Source organism: Haemaphysalis longicornis, unplaced genomic scaffold (genome assembly GCF_048455015.1).
Source record: "Haemaphysalis longicornis isolate Haplotype H1 unplaced genomic scaffold, Haemaphysalis longicornis Haplotype H1 scaffold_9, whole genome shotgun sequence".
NCBI classification, from domain to species: domain Eukaryota; kingdom Metazoa; phylum Arthropoda; class Arachnida; order Ixodida; family Ixodidae; genus Haemaphysalis; species Haemaphysalis longicornis.
In genome coordinates this window covers 34,064,534-34,081,923 of record NW_027526460.1, presented here as the reverse complement: position 1 = coordinate 34,081,923, position 17,390 = coordinate 34,064,534, and the positions used below count along the sequence as shown (strand labels likewise).

At 44.4% G+C, this 17,390-nt stretch overlaps 1 protein-coding gene across 2 annotated transcripts; it reads left to right on the top strand.

Annotated features, from left to right (window-relative positions):
- Positions 1-92: 92 nt before the first annotated feature.
- On the top strand, positions 93-15,601 carry LOC144152183 (UDP-N-acetylglucosamine transporter-like). Of its 2 annotated transcripts, XM_077683408.1 has the most exons (6): positions 93-692; positions 1,150-1,397; positions 3,103-3,186; positions 7,680-8,323; positions 11,904-12,019; positions 15,398-15,601. In XM_077683408.1, exons 1-5 carry the CDS (start codon positions 620-622, stop codon positions 11,968-11,970), a joined length of 1,116 nt encoding a protein of 371 aa, XP_077539534.1. In that variant the 5' UTR covers positions 93-619; the 3' UTR covers positions 11,971-12,019; positions 15,398-15,601. The 2 variants fall into 2 exon arrangements, with proteins under 2 accessions (XP_077539534.1, XP_077539532.1); XM_077683406.1 differs by lacking the exon at positions 11,904-12,019.
- The last annotated feature ends 1,789 nt before the right edge of the window (positions 15,602-17,390 follow it).

Sequence of the window (17,390 nt, the reverse complement as noted above, 5' to 3'; positions counted from 1 at the left end):
AGTAAAAATACAATAAATTATGTTTAGCAAAATTTTTTTTAAACAATTTTTGTAGCATAAAACGGAGGCGGCGCCAGCGTCGTTTACCGAGAAATCTTGTTCTGCTTGTTTCTGTTTCTTCCAAGCTCGCGCCGGCGAGTGGGCGAGACTTGAGCGCTGTTCCCCCGCAAGTGTTCCTGAAACGCGCTCGACGTGAATCGTGTTACCGTTTTAACGGATGGCGAGACCTTCATGCATGTGCAAACGTTTCCGCCACATGTAGCACCCGTTTGGAACGCTATCGCCGGTGTTTCGAGATCGCATTACACGTAGGCAGCGTAGGCGGGCGCTGCACATCACGACGGTTCTCGTCCGCTACTGTTGCGAACGTGTCAAAACGTCCGCGTTAGCGGCATCATTTATGACACTTCTGTCACCCGCCTTTGATGTCTACTGTTAGAGCGTAGCGACTATTTTTCCGCATGATTACTTTCAGATGAGACTCGCGCTCGCTAGATCCCTCCGCTGTAGACATTGACACCTTCTATCGCAGATTCTGATACTTCAGTGTTTAGTACGGCAAATCTAGTTGCTAGTACCAATAGATATCATTTGTATTTCGTGTTTATCCTGCGTTATCATGACGGGCACCAAAAAGGACGAGGTCTTGCTCCTGGGGTCAAGCGCCAGCGTTGCTGAACAGATCAAAACTGGTACGTATTACTTACTCCCTATATATTTGTGCTGTCTCTCCCCATGCCTGTTCAATTCAAGTGTTTCTAGAGACGCAAAAACAGTCTTTCTCGTGTATCTGTCTTTAAATGTCCGTCCGTCCGTCCGTACCCACTGTGTTAGATGGACAAGTGCGACGTGTGCTTCAGATATGCTTTTGCTGGGGTTGAATGATTCACTTCCATGCAGGTATGTTGCGAATCGTCATGAAACCGATCACAAAGCAGACCTTGCCTTCGACGGGAAAATGTCATTTGTTGCAGTGTATTTATATCATTACCCGGGCCTGCACCCTTGCACAGAATTAAACGTTTACAAGTTGCAAGAAGACAGCCACCACGTCTACAAATCACATTGGTTGTTCTAGCAGCTTTGTTGAAACATAACAAAAAAAGGCTGCAAACTGTAGATCTGCTTTACTTTCATCCGGGTTTGCAGGAACGCAGCATACCCTGAAGTACGCCTCCCTGGTGACGCTGACGGTGCAGAACGCCGCCCTCAACCTGACGATGCGGATGGCACGCACACAGAAGGACCTCTTTGTCGCCAGCACGGCGGTCATAATGGCAGAGGTTATCAAGCTGGTCACGTGCCTCGTCATGGTGCGCATCGATGAAGGGAGCTTCCAGAAGTGGCGTTCTTCTCTCCACCGGGTCGTGGTGCTGCAACCTTTAGATACACTCAAGGTAAGTGGGTGCTGCGTTTGCCTATCTCAATGTAGAGCCAAAGAAAGACACCTCCCAAATTTGGGGGGGCTTTATGTGCCGAAGCTACACCTGGGATATAAGGCTGGCTGTAGTGGAGGGCTCCGGATTAATTCTGACCGCCTGGAGATCGTTGACGTGCCCCGAAATCTCTACGCACAAGCGTTTTTAACAGCTGCAAAAGATGTGTGAAAATTGCTCAGGAACGCCGCTTTGCTTCACTGCAAAGCCCGTTTTCAGACAACGAGCAACTGTCAATGTATTGTAGGAAGGAAGTGTGCTTCTTTTTCTTTTTGGGCGAGACACCTCGGTTGATATTGGGAAATGTCTGTTGCACCACCCGCACACTACACAGCAATACTCAATTTGACACGCGTCGTACTTATAGCGCGGCAAAACCACAGAACAATCAGAACAACCTCCTTCGTGTACTTGCAAGGACTGGGTCTGGTTGTGGTTCGACATACCGAAAAAAAAAATCCTGGGAAGCTGGCACTCATGTGCAAGACTAGAATCGCGAAGGTGTTGTAGGTGAGCATTGACAGACACAGTTTCATTGATTGATTGTAGGGTTTAACGCGCTGACACAACGCAGGCGATGAAGCACGCCGTAGTGGAGGGCTCCAGATTAATTTTGACCACCTGGGGATCTTTAACGTGCGCCGAAATCTCGCACACGCTGGCGTTTTTGCTTTTCGCCTCTATCAGAAAAGCGGCCGCCGCAGCCGGGAATCGAACCTGCGACCTCGTGCTCGGCAGCGCAACACCTTAGCCACTGAGCAGCCACTGTGTCATTGAGGCTGAAAAGTCCCTTGCTGCAAAATAGTGCACTTATTGGTGAAAAAAGATTCTGATGCAAAAATTTATCACAGCCAACTCTCATAAAATAAAAATTGCTTAAGTCTACATGCCGCTTAAGTACGACAGCCACGTATGTAGGGTTCATGTAATAAGAACATAGGCCGCAAATAAAACAAAGAGCAAGCTCTACCCGCCGTGGTGGCTCAGTGGCTAAGGCGTTGTGCTGCTGAGCACGAGGACGCGGGTTCGATTCCCGGCCGCGGCGGCCGCTTTTCTGATAGAGGCCAAAAGCAAAAACACCCATGTGCACGAGGTTTCGGCGCACATTAAAGATCCCCAGGTGGTCAAAATTAATACAGAGCCCTCCACTACGGCGCGCCTCATCGCCTGCGTTGTGTCGACGTGTTAATTCCTACAATCAATTTCAAGTCGGCATTTATTGGGTCTACAACTTAGCCTTTGTCTTGTTTGCACCCTGTGTACTTGGTATGTGTTACAGGCTACCTCACTGAGGGGCACAGCTTTGTAATAAAGGCTGGTCGTAGGATTTTATGCAAACCCGCTTGTAACCAGGATGCCTCCCACCTTTCCTTTCAAAAGTGCAGGGCATTCAAAACTGGGCTGCGTGATCGACGTACCCTCCTTAACTTTTCTTCGGCTGCCCCTAAAAATTTGAACTGAAACCAACCTTCATTGACGTGCCTCTCAAGTGGGCGCGTGATCACACCTTGCCTTTGTTTCCTGCTGAAAGAAATGTTTTGTGGGTAGCACTTCGACATAGTGCTTAGCTTGTGCGGCGTGCTGTACCAGCAGAATCGCAAGAAATAGCTGTGCGAGATAACATTGGTCAGGCTCATTTTTCCCTTCCTCGACTTGCCTGTTTCAGGTAGCTGTGCCGTCTATGGTGTACAACATCCAGAACAATCTGCTTTACGTTGGAGCCACTCATTTAGATGCGGCCACGTGTCAGGTGAGTAGGTGGAGATTGCGCACTGAGCCACGCAGGCAGTGGAAGTGCTTTCTGTAGCGCCAATGTGTAAAGACACAGTGGAGGCAACACACAACTTTGCTTCAATCAAAAGCTAAAGCCTTGCCACTGCAGGAAGCGTCTGTGTCACAATTGGTTTCGAAAAATGTATTGCTGATAAGTCCGACAGATTGCACCACTTCCAGGTTTGTTCTGGAAGCGTCGGTGGCAAAGTGTCACCCACAAATGTACGCATCTTTTCACTTGCTTAAGCTGGGACTTTCAGTCAGATGAACACACAACAATCAAGATTTAAGTCATGTCCTGTGTTGAGCAGCTCATGCTGCGATGCATTTCAGCTTAGCAGCACTGCATTAGACCAAAAAGGGTAGTCAAGTGATCACTGTCACAGGTGAGCCACAAGGCACTCCAGTACTTGTGTTGCAAGCCGTCCGGATTGGATGCTTTGCATAAATGCCAAAATAGTTCGCAATTGAAATCAAGTTGCTGTCATTTTTTAAAAATAACGCAATGTTGTTTTATTGACATTTTTGGGTTTAAAAGTTGACTTTGTGCTATGTAGTTTGATGCCTGGTAAACATTGCTTAGGGGTTGAAGAACATATAGAAGATTAGGGTTGGATGCCAGCAATTTTCTCGTTTAACAGCAACACGGAAGCTGCTGCCTAGCTTACCTTAGACTGTAAGTTCCTGCAGCATTTTTAGCTGGTGTATTTTAAAAACCCGTACAGGGCTTGCACTTGTATTAGCAGGGAGTGATACCGCTAGCAGATATCAATCACGAGTGGCATAGTTCTACCAATTGGCTGGGAATACTGCTCCCATCCTAACAGTAAAGGTTTTTGTACTACTAACACTATTGCTTGTATTCACTGGCGAGGCGCGCATGCAGGCAACCGTGTCAGTGCGCCATCACTCGTTACGTCGGTCTCCGCGGAATGGCGGTACTTGTTCGTGCTACTTGTGCTAAGCGCATGACTGTGTTGCACGTTAACAAACTCTACCTCACTGAACACAAAGTATTGCCTCAAGTCCAATGTGAGTGCGATTAACAACATCTCTGTTGTCACCATTGTTGAGAATCGGGTTGAAACGAAGCAGACGATGCACGCCGGCGTTTTTTTTTATTCGGCGTGCGGACGCAGTGGCCTAAGCCACGCCATGTTCGTGGTGCATCGGCCATGTCTGTGGCCGTTTCCAGTGCATCGGCCATGTCTGTGGCCGTTTCCAGTGTTGCCAAGCGAAGAAATTGACAGCTAAACTTTTCAACGAATACCGCCTATACAGTTAATGCCATTCTTGGCCAACAGTTGTCACTGAAACTTGGCCAACAGTTTCACTGATAGCATAAACGAACTAAAGCTGCAGCAAAAAGATAACCAAGTACTCTCCCATCCAATGCCAACACGTGCTTTAACATAGGGACGCGCGAGGGGCAGTGGAACTAGGTGGTGTAATGTATCCGTGCTTTTCGCGAATGTTCGGAGTATTATTAACAAACGGGATGCTTTAACATCTGTCATTGACACTTGTAACACTGACATCATCGTACTAACTGAAACGTGGTTGCACTCAAACATTCAAGATCACGAAATTCCACACCATAGTCATTTTTTGTTCTACCGATGTGACCGAACGATACGGCGAGGCGGTGGCGTTTTGTTAGGTATCTCGAAAGATTTGTCATCCCAGCGCATCCATGTTAGCACTAACCTCGAAGTTGTATGCGCCCTTGTTGAAATAGGGTCACGAAAGTTGTCATTTTGCGCCTGTTATCGCCCCCCTACTGACTCGTCTAGTTTTGTAAGTGAGCTACACGATGTGTTAAACATACTTGTTTCTCGTTATCCTACGTCCCCCCTATTTTTGTTGGGTGATTTTAATATGCCGAATATAGAATGGGCTGATGAACATCCTACTATTTTTCCCTTCTCTACGTTTGCTCAAGAATTCCTAGACCTATGCTCTCTTTTTTCGCTAACTCAGTTAGTCAAAGAACCGACAAGAATAATGAACGGTACAGCTAACACTCTTGATCTAGTACTTGCAACCATGCCTGATTTTGTTTCTAACCTCGTACATCTACCAGGTCTGAGCGATCATTCTTTACTCACATTTAGTCTAAATTTATTGCGTCCCAAAACAACAAAACTAAGTAAACCTGTCCGCAACTATAACCGTGCTAATTTCAAAGCAATTAACAACGAGCTAGGCGAATTTCTTGACCCTTTTATTAACGATTTTGATAATCGAACTGTGGAAAATAACTGGAACATGTTTACTAAAAAAGTTAGCGATCTCACGGAGAAATACATTCCTGTTCACTCTATCTCTTCCAGCTGTAATGCTCCATGGTATACAAGTAACCTTAAACGCTTATCTAACAAGAAAAAACGCTTGTACCGATCAGCAAAACTTTCTAGTAATGATGCGCGTTGGGCGGCTTACAAACTGGCTAATGATAACTATGTTGCGGCACTAAGGTCAGCCAAAGAGAACTTTTTTCGTACCATATTACCCACTATGCTAGTTACTGACACTAAAAAGTTTTGGCGCACCATCAATCCTCGTGATAACAATATCGTTCATCTAACCGACACCGACGGTGCTGCAATTCCTTCGGGGGAGTGCGCTAAGACTTTTAATGAAACCTTTGTGCGTAATTTTTCTTTTTCCGAAAACGTCTGCATGCCACCTCTTGAAACATTTAACTACATTGATATGTTTCCAATAATTATTGAACCAAGTGGAATTGCTAAAGTAATTAAAACACTCAAAGTTTCTTCCGCTCCCGGTTGTGACGACATCAGCCCTAAATTCTTGCAGAGCACTTGCGCCTATTCATCCATCATTTTAACAAAGATTTTTCAGCAATCACTTGACGACGGTTGTTTGCCTGCCGACTGGACGGTGGGGAAGGTGATTCCGATTCATAAATCAGGAAACAAAAACTCGCCGCCTAATTACTGACCCATTTCACTTACTAGCATCCCTTGTAAAATACTCGAACATGTTCTTTTTTCACACCTTGTTAATTTCTTAGAATCAAATTTATTTTTTACGCGATCACAGCATGGTTTTCGCAAAAGTTACTCATGTGAAACACAGTTAGTATCTTTCACACATAAGCTTCATGCCATACTTGATCGATCATCATCTGCTGATTGCATATATCTAGACTTTTCAAAAGCATTTGACAAGGTGTGCCATAAACTACTACTACACAAGTTACGTCAGCTTAATATTGAACCGAAACTTCTTGCATGGCTTGAGATTTTTCTAACTACTCGCTCGCAGTTTGTTTCGATTAACAACCAAAATTCTAATAATACCTTCGTTCAATCCGGTGTGCCACAAGGTTCTGTTCTCGGCCCTCTGCTTTTCCTAATATATATTAATGATTTAACGTCGTGCGTCTCATCTAATATAAATTTATTTGCTGACGATTGCGTAGTGTTCCGAGAAATAATCTGTGACGATGACCTTACCACCCTTCAAACTGACCTGAATTCTATAACGGCTTGGTGCTTAAAGTGGCGCATGGAACTCGATGTTAGCAAGTGTAAATTTATGCGTGTATCTAGAAAAAATAAACCATTACCTGTTTACTACCTTGATAGCATCGCCCTAGACTCTGTTTCTTCCTATAAATATCTCGGTGTTAACATTACAAGCAACCTCACCTGGAACGTTCACATTGAACATATTATTAACAATGCAAACCGCATGCTGGGTTACCTGAGGCGTAATTTTCCTAAGGCACCATCTTCCCTTAAACTACTGTTGTACAAAATACTTATTCGGTCTAAATTAGAATACGCCCCGTGTATTTGGGATCCTTCTTGTAACAATCTCATAAACTCACTTGAAATGGTACAAAACAGTTCTGCCCGTTTCATCCTGTCTAACTATAACCGAACCGCCAGCGTAACAACAATGAAATCTACCCTTAACCTTCAATCCCTAGCAGTTCGACGTAAAATTTCCCGACTTTCGTTGTTCCACAAAATATTTTATCACCAACATCTGCATGAAGAACTCATTTTGCCTCCATTGTACGTTTCTTCTCGCCTTTGATCATGCTCACAAAGTCGGTATTGCATCAACCCGAACGACCGCTTTTTCTCAGTCGTTTATTCCCCGTACGTCATTAGAATGGAATCGCCTTCCCTCTCCTACAGCAACCATTGTAAATCACACGCTTTTCAAAAATGCCATAGTCAGCATTGTGTAATTCTTGCTTGTTGTGTACAGTTATGCTTGCTTGCTGCGTTTCTTTTTGTTTTGCCTAATTTTGTATAAGATGTTTGTTTGATATGTATTTCTCTCGCTGCTTTTTTTTTGTTATTCTTATGAATGTACCCACTCCCCTCTATAATGCCATTGGCCCTGAGGGTATTACTAATAAATAAATAAATAAATCTTGTGTGGGAAGGGGTGTCTGCTTTTGACGACTCTCCCCATGCGTCATCGCAGGTAACGTACCAGCTGAAGATCCTGACCACCGCACTCTTCTCCCTGGTGCTGCTCAACAAGAAGATTGCACCCGTGCAGTGGGTGGCCCTGGTGGTGCTTTTCATCGGCGTGGCGCTCGTCCAGCTGGCTCAGCTCGGCGGCCCCACCACGACCGTGTCGGGGCACGTGCAGCGGCCTCTGGTCGGCTTCTTAGCCATTCTGGCCGCGTGCGGCCTGTCTGGCTTCGCGGGCGTCTACTTCGAGAAGATTCTCAAGGGCAGCGACGTGTCCGTGTGGATCCGGAACGTGCAGCTGAGCACGTTTGCCGTGCCCTTCGGCCTGCTCACGACCCTCGTCAGCGACTACACCGAGGTCCAGGAAAAGGGCTTCTTCTTTGGGTACGGAGCGCTCGTCTGGACGGTGATCCTGCTCCAGGCCCTTGGCGGGCTGCTGGTTGCAGTGGTGGTCAAGTACGCAGACAACATCCTCAAGGGCTTCGCCACCTCCCTGGCCATCGTCCTGTCGTGCGTGGTGTCTGTGTACGCGTTCGAGTTCCAGCTCAGCTGGCAGTTTATGGGCGGCGCGGCGCTCGTCATGGGGTCCATCTTCCTCTACAGTCGGCCGGGCGGCGGTGCAGCTAAGTCGCACGGAGTTTCCCGCAAAGTGTGAGTAGGTGGCAGGTGGGCGGTGTGAACTACTGTTTGCGTAAGAAACAGTGCACTTTCTAAGCTGTAGGTACGGAGTGTGAGCCGCGGCTTATCTGTTTTCTAAGCCGCACTTCCTCCAATTCGTGCTTGCAGTTTTTGCTTGCCTTGGCAAGCTCTGAGTGGATGAGCATTTGCCAAGAGGTCGGCAGGCTCTAAGCTGCCATGTGTTGCTGTCCTCTGTTTCAGGCCAAGGGAAAAAACGAATGGTAGAAAGGGCTGCTATAGAACTTGCAAGGCTTTGTGTCTGTCTTGTTGTTACGTGTATGTAGTTCTGAAAGTACGTACCAGTTTCGTTGTTTTATATTATTGTCTACGGAGTGCATATTCTTTTTAGCCCCAGCTTTCCCCACTAACGTGGCGCTTTGTTTTTCGTTTCTCAAAGCGGCATTGTAACCACGTTGTATTGTTACGTTCCGGTGGGAACGGGATTTTGTAGTTTGGGGCATGCCTGAAGATCTGCTGAGAATTTGTTGTACGTGCATGTGCAGTGTGAGGGTGTTCTAAGCAAGGCTGAAGATTTGGCTTTAGCTGTAGCTTAATTTCATCGACGCTTCTCGCAGGCCCATTGCGAAGAACAGTAAATGATTTTGACGTAATTTTGAGCATTATGAAGCTACACTTGCTTTGCCCCCTATCCTTGGGCAATGACCAAGAGGATTTGTTCAGCCCTGACTTTGTTATTCGGCGACCATGTGGAGCTTAGCGACTGCATCAGGAATACGTTTTACAGAAAACTGCCATCTACAGCCCTAACCTTCTATGGCTGTAACAGAAGTGAAGTGGCACTCTGTCTAGTTGATGTGGAGCATTGTCTTGCGGCTTTCATCCCCATACGTTTTCAACCTAAAAGGAGACGGCTACAATGCAAAACTGTAAAATGCATTTGAATGTTGTGTATGTCCTGTGACTTCAGGATTTTGGTTATTGGTGGGAAATCAGAGGCTGAAATAAAAAAGGAACAGGAAAATTGAGTGTCGGGAAGAATTCTGTGAAATTTGCTCAGAATTGTTTAGTACAAATTTTACAAGTATGTTCGTTCTGCCAAATGCTGCTTGCTCAAATGAGAGGCAGTATAGTTTGCTTTGCACACCGCTAGCCCTGTATGTCACCATGGGGCTTGGTATACAGAAACCATTTGTTTACTGTTTGTTTTTGAGAATCAGTGTAGAGTGCCTTGCTCGAAATCGGGAGTTAAATTTTCAGTTTAAATTGTGGACTGTGAAGTTTGGGCTACCAACGGTTACACCTCAGCATAGTGGACTTCAATGTAGCGAATATATGAGATGTGCATAATTCTATGCCCATTGAACACCATATATATTTAACTTTATTGAACTGAATGAAATTCCTGTAATTTTGGTATAAGGAAGCCTGTATCGGTAAAATTAAGTTTGTGCAATGGTTGTAATGTGCCACTTGGTTTCTGTTGCCAGTTTTTCGTGCGCAGAATTTTTTTTTTTCCTGTCTCGCGAATAAGGCAACCACACTGCTGTGTAATAATAACATTTAAAATAGAAGTGCAAGGTTTTAAATTGATAGCATGCCCAAAGAGCCCATTTTTTTTATGTGCATGTAGTTTCAAAGTTCAAAGTATTTTAATGTCTTTTGTTGTATTGTTTTATAAACACGTAATGGGGAGCATTTTTGTTTGGTATGATTTTTCTGTATTGGGGTGCTGGTCATCTAAGTCTTTTGTTTGTTATGTATGGAAACCGCAGGGCATTACGTCAGCTTGCAATGTTCAGGCATAACGCTTTGCTGTGCATCAGTGTGTGCTCTTTAATGCGAAAGTATTAAATGATTTATTGAGCAAAAAAGCCAGCATTGGCGGTGTCTGTGGCAGCAAAACACCCTATAAACCCATAGAGTTACATACAATAACAACTAGAGAGGAATCTGGTGCTGCGATCGTCCACCGCAATGGGCGTAATGGGTAGTTCTGGATTCGGATTGGCGTTCGATGGCTTGTCAAAGTTGCTATAGATTGAATCGTGCAGGCAGTTTCGTTTTTGTTTTGGACTTACATGAACGCATTTACTTACCTACGTGGGGTGTTGGAAAAAACGTTCAAAAATTCATTTCTCCTTGAACTGCAAGCCACGCGCGCACTGACACCGCCCTGAGTGGAATCTTTTACAAACAGAGTTGCGAATTTGGTGGGTTATCAATTTGTTGAAAACACAAATGTGCACTGTGTGTGGCGAAGTTGTCTGCGAATTAGGAGTTGCGGCGCTGCTCATTCGGCAGAGCAATGTATTTTCGAAGCTGATGACTGCTGCGAATTGCTTGGAACAGCCACACCTCTCGTGCAAACGCTGGCTCCTACGGTGTAGACCAGCAGTACCGGTGGCCAGTGTTGTACACGTTCCTATAAAACAGGAATGAAAGCTTGTTCCTCGTTCCTTCCCAATTTTGAAACGAGTTCCCGTTACAAGTTCCCTCACCCAGCAGCGCAGCAGTCACCAGCAAGGCAGGCCGCTCTACGTGGCAGTAAAATTCTCTGCATTATCGTCCAAATGATTCTGGTCTACAGCCAACATGCTAATGCCAAAACTTTAAAATTTGACCTGCGCCAGATTAATCGCAAGATTTGAGAGCATAGCTTGCAGCAAAACCCAAAAACATTATTCACAGTGCAAGACTATTAGGGGCACTTGGAGGCGTTCCAATTGGTCATGACTGCTTTCACATTGACAACTCATAAGGAGTCATCATGAAAGAGCCTGAACTTTAACCTTCAACATGCTAGTTGTATTTTTTTCATTAAAGGCCTACTGCACTCAAATTTCACCTTGACCAAATTTATTTTTAATGTGTAGTACATACCACCAAGTCAGCTGGGACACGAGTGGTAGCCGCGTGAAACGCCTCGTTAATCAGTCAGAAGCGTTTAAAAAAGCTCCACCACAGACCACGCTGCACCTGCTGGCGGATCGCGTGAACAGCCATGATGCGCCTGTGACGTTACAGCCGAAGGAGGCTTCTTCCTCTGGCCAGCCATGCAGCTGGAAAACCGGTCAAGCTCTGCTGTGCACGCTTCACCCAGTTGCTGCCCCGTGCACGCGTAGAGCTTGCGCGCAGACTTGCTCCCAAGGGGCTGACCGTCCGGCCGCTCGCTGGATGGCTGCAACGTCACTGCAATGGCCACGCTCCCCCTTGGTTTCGGTTTCAAAATCGCTGATTTTTGCTGGCCGCTTGCGGCGTCCACGCGCGTATTTCAGGTGTTGTATTTTGCATGTTGCTTTCTTTTTCAGCAGACTATACGGAAATACGGTTTTCAAGAGGTCGAAATTTTGAGTGCAGTTGGCCTTTAACTGTATATGGTAGAAAGATAAGCAGATTCTGCTTGTGCACTATGTATGTAACTGCAGCTCTGAAATAGATTTGTTTCTTTCAGTGTTTTTTGGTGTCATTTGATGACTGAACCTTTTGGTTTGAAATACTTGTTTCATAGTTTGCCCATGTTGTATCCCTGTTGTATTCAGGATGGCCACGATCTTTGCAGTTGCCTTGACTGACCCCTGCTTATTTTTTACAGTGGTCTGTTTACCTTCTTTCGGGAAGAAGGTTTGTTTTCTCACCCGGCTTTCATTAAGGTCGTCTGATGGTGCCGGGTGCAGCTTTTATGGAGAGATGTTTCTCACATTTAAAAAGGTGTGATATGCCACAGCTTTTATGTATACTCTTTGAAATGTGCCTGATGACAGGGCGTCCTCAAATAGGCTGTCAGCAAAGGTCATTGATGGCGTGGTGGCTTTATTTTTCTATTCCCATGACAGGTCTGTGTAACTTATTGTGATGTTCGTGCTGCCGCCATCGATGTATACTAGACACAATTTCACAGTTGTAGACTGTTATGTACCAGGCCTATGTGTAGCGATAAAACTGTTAAAGATAAAGAAGCTGGCCATCATTATGGGAAGACTAAGAAAAATGACTCAATTCGGCTTGTGCTGAATGCATAGTTTTAGAAATGACAACTGTGGATTGTTTTGTATTGTACTGTTCATTTATTTTGTAACGTCTCTTATTTTGGGAATTTCAGTAGGAAAATGACTTTCAATACGCAAGCACACTTTACGAGGAGTTGGAAGAAATACAGTGGAACCCCATTCACACGTTTTCCACCGGACTGGGAAAACAAAACGTAACAACCAGGAAAACGCAGCAGTGAGGAAACCTTCGAAAATGAACGAAAACAGTGTAGCTTTGACGTGCAACCATGTATTTGTGCAACTTTGGCTTTCGTACCTTACAAAACTCTAGAATGTAGGATTGCCGCTTTTCATGGTCGCTGGAAAACACCACGCGTGGCAATGCGAGGTCCCTACCGATGTCGAATCTCTTTCGCACTGGATGCTTGTCTACTGCATTTAGTACGTCAAGCTTTTCCTGAAGGGAAAGTGCCTCCCGTTTTCACGATGCCATCAAGGCACGACAAAGTTCGCGGTGGCAAGTCCAATGGTGTTCTCAAAGTTTGAAGCGCACGATGACGACGAGAGCACGTGCTATTGTTGCGGGAGTGCTTTTATGGCAAACGCTCACTTCCGGCATTCCGAAGTGGAACTAACGTTGTAAGTGCAGTGATGAGGGTGATACCATAGAGTAACATAGGGCCATCTAGTGGTGACGAATCGCACCCGTGTGCAGCTTCATGCAGTCAGTTCTGTAGCCAAGCCTGGCCAAGGCTTCTCAAACATCAACATGGCAGTCCGCGCATATCGCACGGGCGGGCTCGGAGTGTTGGATTGCGACGAATGATCCGGGAACGTATTCTAAGCCACGACGTAACAGTGGGGATTTTTAATTTTAATACATGGGACTCTATGTGAGCTGCGCAGGGGCTAGACAAAATCAACGTAGCAGTTGGGAAAACGCAGCACTAAGGAACGTGAGAGCGGGGTTCTACTGTATATAAAAATTTTGTGATGCACAACAATGTTCACAAATGCTTTAGGCTTGAGGGACAGCACTAGAGTGGCAAACCTGCACCAGTGCACTTTATGTATATACAGTGGAGCAATCTGTGGAACAACCTGTGGAACAATCTGTGGAACTTGCGCGCCTCTAATATCGGAGTCTGAACATCCCCTTAAAAATTTTTGTACATTGTGTACTTTTTGAGGAATTGTCTCTTATACTGAACCATTTTCTCGTTCTCTCCAAGGATAGAGTATACAAGTTTTACCATAGTGTCCAACCCACTTATAAAAATATTGGAATATGAGAAACTGTCATTACAGAAATCTATGATTGTAGCTAGTTAGGGCAACAATTAATACAATTGAAGCATTAGTTGTATTCAACAAGCTCCCAATGAACTTGAAACAAAACCACTGCTGCACCGTACATTCAGTCGTCGTAAATCGTAACAGGAAATCGCAGCTTTGTAATGAGTGCTCTGTGTTTTGCCGCATAACGTACTGTGAAGGGGCCACTGCTGCATATCTTTATTGCTATCCTTCATCATTTGTCTTAACCAGTAAGTTCAGTTAGATGATTTACCAAATGCTATTTCTTTCAAATTAAATGCGGTTTTATTTGGGAGCAGAATCTGCAGCAGAACGCAAGACTTCTAGATGCACTGCGCACTGTAACTTGAAAATGGCCATTATGTTCTTGATACAGAGCGTTTCCTATAGTCTCGCTTATACTCCCATCTGTTCTCTGAGCAAACATAAATGTTAGCTTGGTGCACATGTGGGAGCTGCTATTTTCAACACTAGAAACATTACCTGGTTGGGATATTGATGCCGGTGTCTGAATCTCCATAACAGGTCAGGAGAACGGTCATGATCTTGTTCATTTCACTCGTGCCAGGAATTAAATGCTGCAGCTTCTTACGCCAAAGGATGTGGTTCCTTCCTGGCCGCACACCCTGTGTATTTTGCCTCTGGCATCGTGTAGCCATACTTGAAGGGGTGCGTTGTATGCCTGCCTATCATCACCAACCACTGCTTAATTGGAATGCCTAGCTGCAAATTTCTGCAGGTTTATGCCCAACTGACAACAGCACAGCAGACCATAATAATACTATTTACTTTGCTTGAAAATTGCTCTACGTTTCTTGCCACTGCTGTTTCCTGTGTACTGTGCCATGTTTGAAACAGAAAAATTTTGCCGTGGGTCGCTGCACTGTGGAGTTTGGTAAGAGCTGACTAGAATGCAGCTTTTTCCGTGTCTGAGTTTGTTGTTTTTACATTTTTAAACCGTGTCTGAGTTTGTCATAATTTTTTTACTATTGAAAACTGCAGGGGGCAACGATGCATTTGTCAGTATTAATGTCATCCGTTCAAAGTATTTTTGGCTTTGTGGGGGGAGTTTAGTATTTGCTTGTAGTGCATTTTTACTGTAGTGAGCAATCTTTTTTTTGTGGTACAGTTGACTGTTGAACTTTAACAATCATATGTACTTAGGTTGATTTTACACGATACATCAAAATGGAATGTCACTGTGACTTAGGCGTAATTAAAAAAAAATTGCCACTTAGCTTCAGGTTAGTCATGGTCACCATCCTTAAGCATACCCTAAATATCGGCAGAAATGCCTTCCAAAGTCTGCACAAACTAGGAATTTAATTATTTGGTCGCACAGTTATCTGATAGCTGATGCTAGAAATTTATTTCAAAGGGATCACTGATTGGTGCATCCCTGAGGATCAGTTGTGGTTCTCAAATCTGCTGTGTGAAGTCCTGAAGCTACTCAAGAATTATTCTGGGAGAGTGCATTGAAAAAGTTTTCATTTTAGTGCTGTTCCCCAGTTCAGGAGCTCATTGCCAGGCACCAAAACTGAATGCCTCACTGTCTCAAACAAAACACAGCTATGAACCATAAGTCATTTACTTGAAGTGTTAACGGGAAATTAGTAGGAAAAGATGAAAGTGATGCGGTTAATTTTGTTGCTTTGTGTGAAGTGAAAACTTGTTCTGGTTGATTGTGCCGAAATTTGCAGAAGTATTTATTGTCTGGTTGCATATTTTGGATCAGTACTTGTCGCAAAGTGCTCAAAACACGACTTAATTGCAATTACAGAGTTGAGCTGGTGTCGAAGCACTTGGATCGTTTCACTGGTGACCAGCATCCTCCAGCGGTCAGGGCTTCAAATACGTTGATGGAAGCATAATGACTGTGTTTTACACGAACTTTCCGCATATGCTGATCTCTCTGAACTGCGCAAAAATGCTTTGTACATATACTGCCTTTGTATTAAAATTATTGTGTATTGCAACTCTGTAATTTTTATTTTTTTGTCTCTGTCACTTTCGATGGGCCATATCCAATTTGAAGCTGCTGTAGGACTTGTCAAAAAAAAACTGATGACTGATAATATGCTGAAGAGGTAATAGGGCTGCTTCAAATTTAAATATTGTCTGTTAGTACTTTTTTTTTCGGTATGCCATATTTAAATATTGTCTGTTAGTAGTTCCTTCTTTATTTTTTTCAGTCTGCCTGGTCATGCAGATAAAGATGCAATGCGGCTGAAGTCTTCACTCGCTGCGTGGTGTCATTGCAATGAGTCAAGACATAACATATGAAGGGCTACATACCATATAAATGCAAGGAAGCTCGTAGTGGTCCTTGACATAGCGGTCTATTGGTTTCAGCAGATGTGATTTAAGGTATTTTAGTATAGCAGGCTGGTTGCGACTAGCTAAAGTAGCTAGGCCCAAATTTTATTTGTCATAACTTGTGCCTATAGCCAGTGTGCAGTACACGAAGTTTCAGATAGGAAACATTTTTTGGGGAGAGTCTTCAAAATGGCCTCGGTGGGGGCTTAGTGTTGTGCTACATAAAAAGCAAAAGGATAAGCGGTTTTTCTCAAAGCATGGTGGTTGACTGAAAGATAAGCCACAAAGCCCACAAAAATTCAACAGTTGAGGTCCTCCTGGGTGGGAAGTGATCTGTATACTATATTTTTTATTCTAGTTCACTCTATAGTGAACTAGACCAGAAGCAAACGATACAAAAAGAGCTTGACCTATTTTATGCGTTTGTCACCGCCCGTCCGTGATTTGCGATGTTATTACATGTTATCCCCATTACGCAAACCAAAAACAGTTTCGAGGGCAGTAAGATAAAGGTACCTTCTGAAATTAAGAACCAATAAACATTTTATTCTGTAGGAAGGGGCACAGTCAGCGCACTGGTAGGGAGCGGAAAAAAAAACGAATATTCCAGATCTAAGCCAACAAATCACGCCTGAAATGCGGTTCTACCTCATTGCAACTCATACTGCAGTGAAGCACCCTCTACAGGACGATTCCTGTAAAATGGACAGTCTGCAGCCTCCTAAGGGCTGCGCGAAACTAAAATTTCGCGTTTTAATGCGCAGACCCAAGGATTCGGCTGCAAGGTGAGCAAAGACGAAGTAATTTACCGAGCACTAAGCCCCATGCAATCCAATGTTTTTAGTTTTTGTTTTGCAGTTCGGTTGCAAATGCGATTGCATATCCAGTAACTAACCCACGACTAAAGTCCCTTCATCGGCTTTTAAGCTGATGAAGGGGCTTTACCTACAACCTGGCTGGCAGCAGTGCTACGTTTTACCCACTACGTTACCATTTCTGATGTTGAAGGTTTGTTTTTCGTGCAGCATTCACGAACCTCGACAACAAAACTTACTTCGCATAAAAAAAACTTAAAAACATGGTGCAGCACGCAACAGGAAGGTACAACACTGCACCTAATGTTATAATTCTTTCCTGACTCCAGCAATACCACGTACCATTGGGCAATTTGCCTTTTACAGACCACGCATAAAAACAGGTGGTAGGATACCAGCAAACATTTACACAGCGTCAATGATGATAGTCATAGTTGTAGCTTTGCAGCTGTCAAACACGGTTGAGGGTCCAAAGCATGCACTAGTGGCCAGAGTGCTAAGGATCATACGTTTAAAAACTTTCTTGTGGGGTGTTTCTAAAACAGCAGCTGCTGCAAGTTAGTTATTGTTCGCTGCTGCTGAAAGGCACAGCTTAATTTCCCTTGTGTGCTGCAGAAGGAACAAAAAGGCATGTTTCGTGGC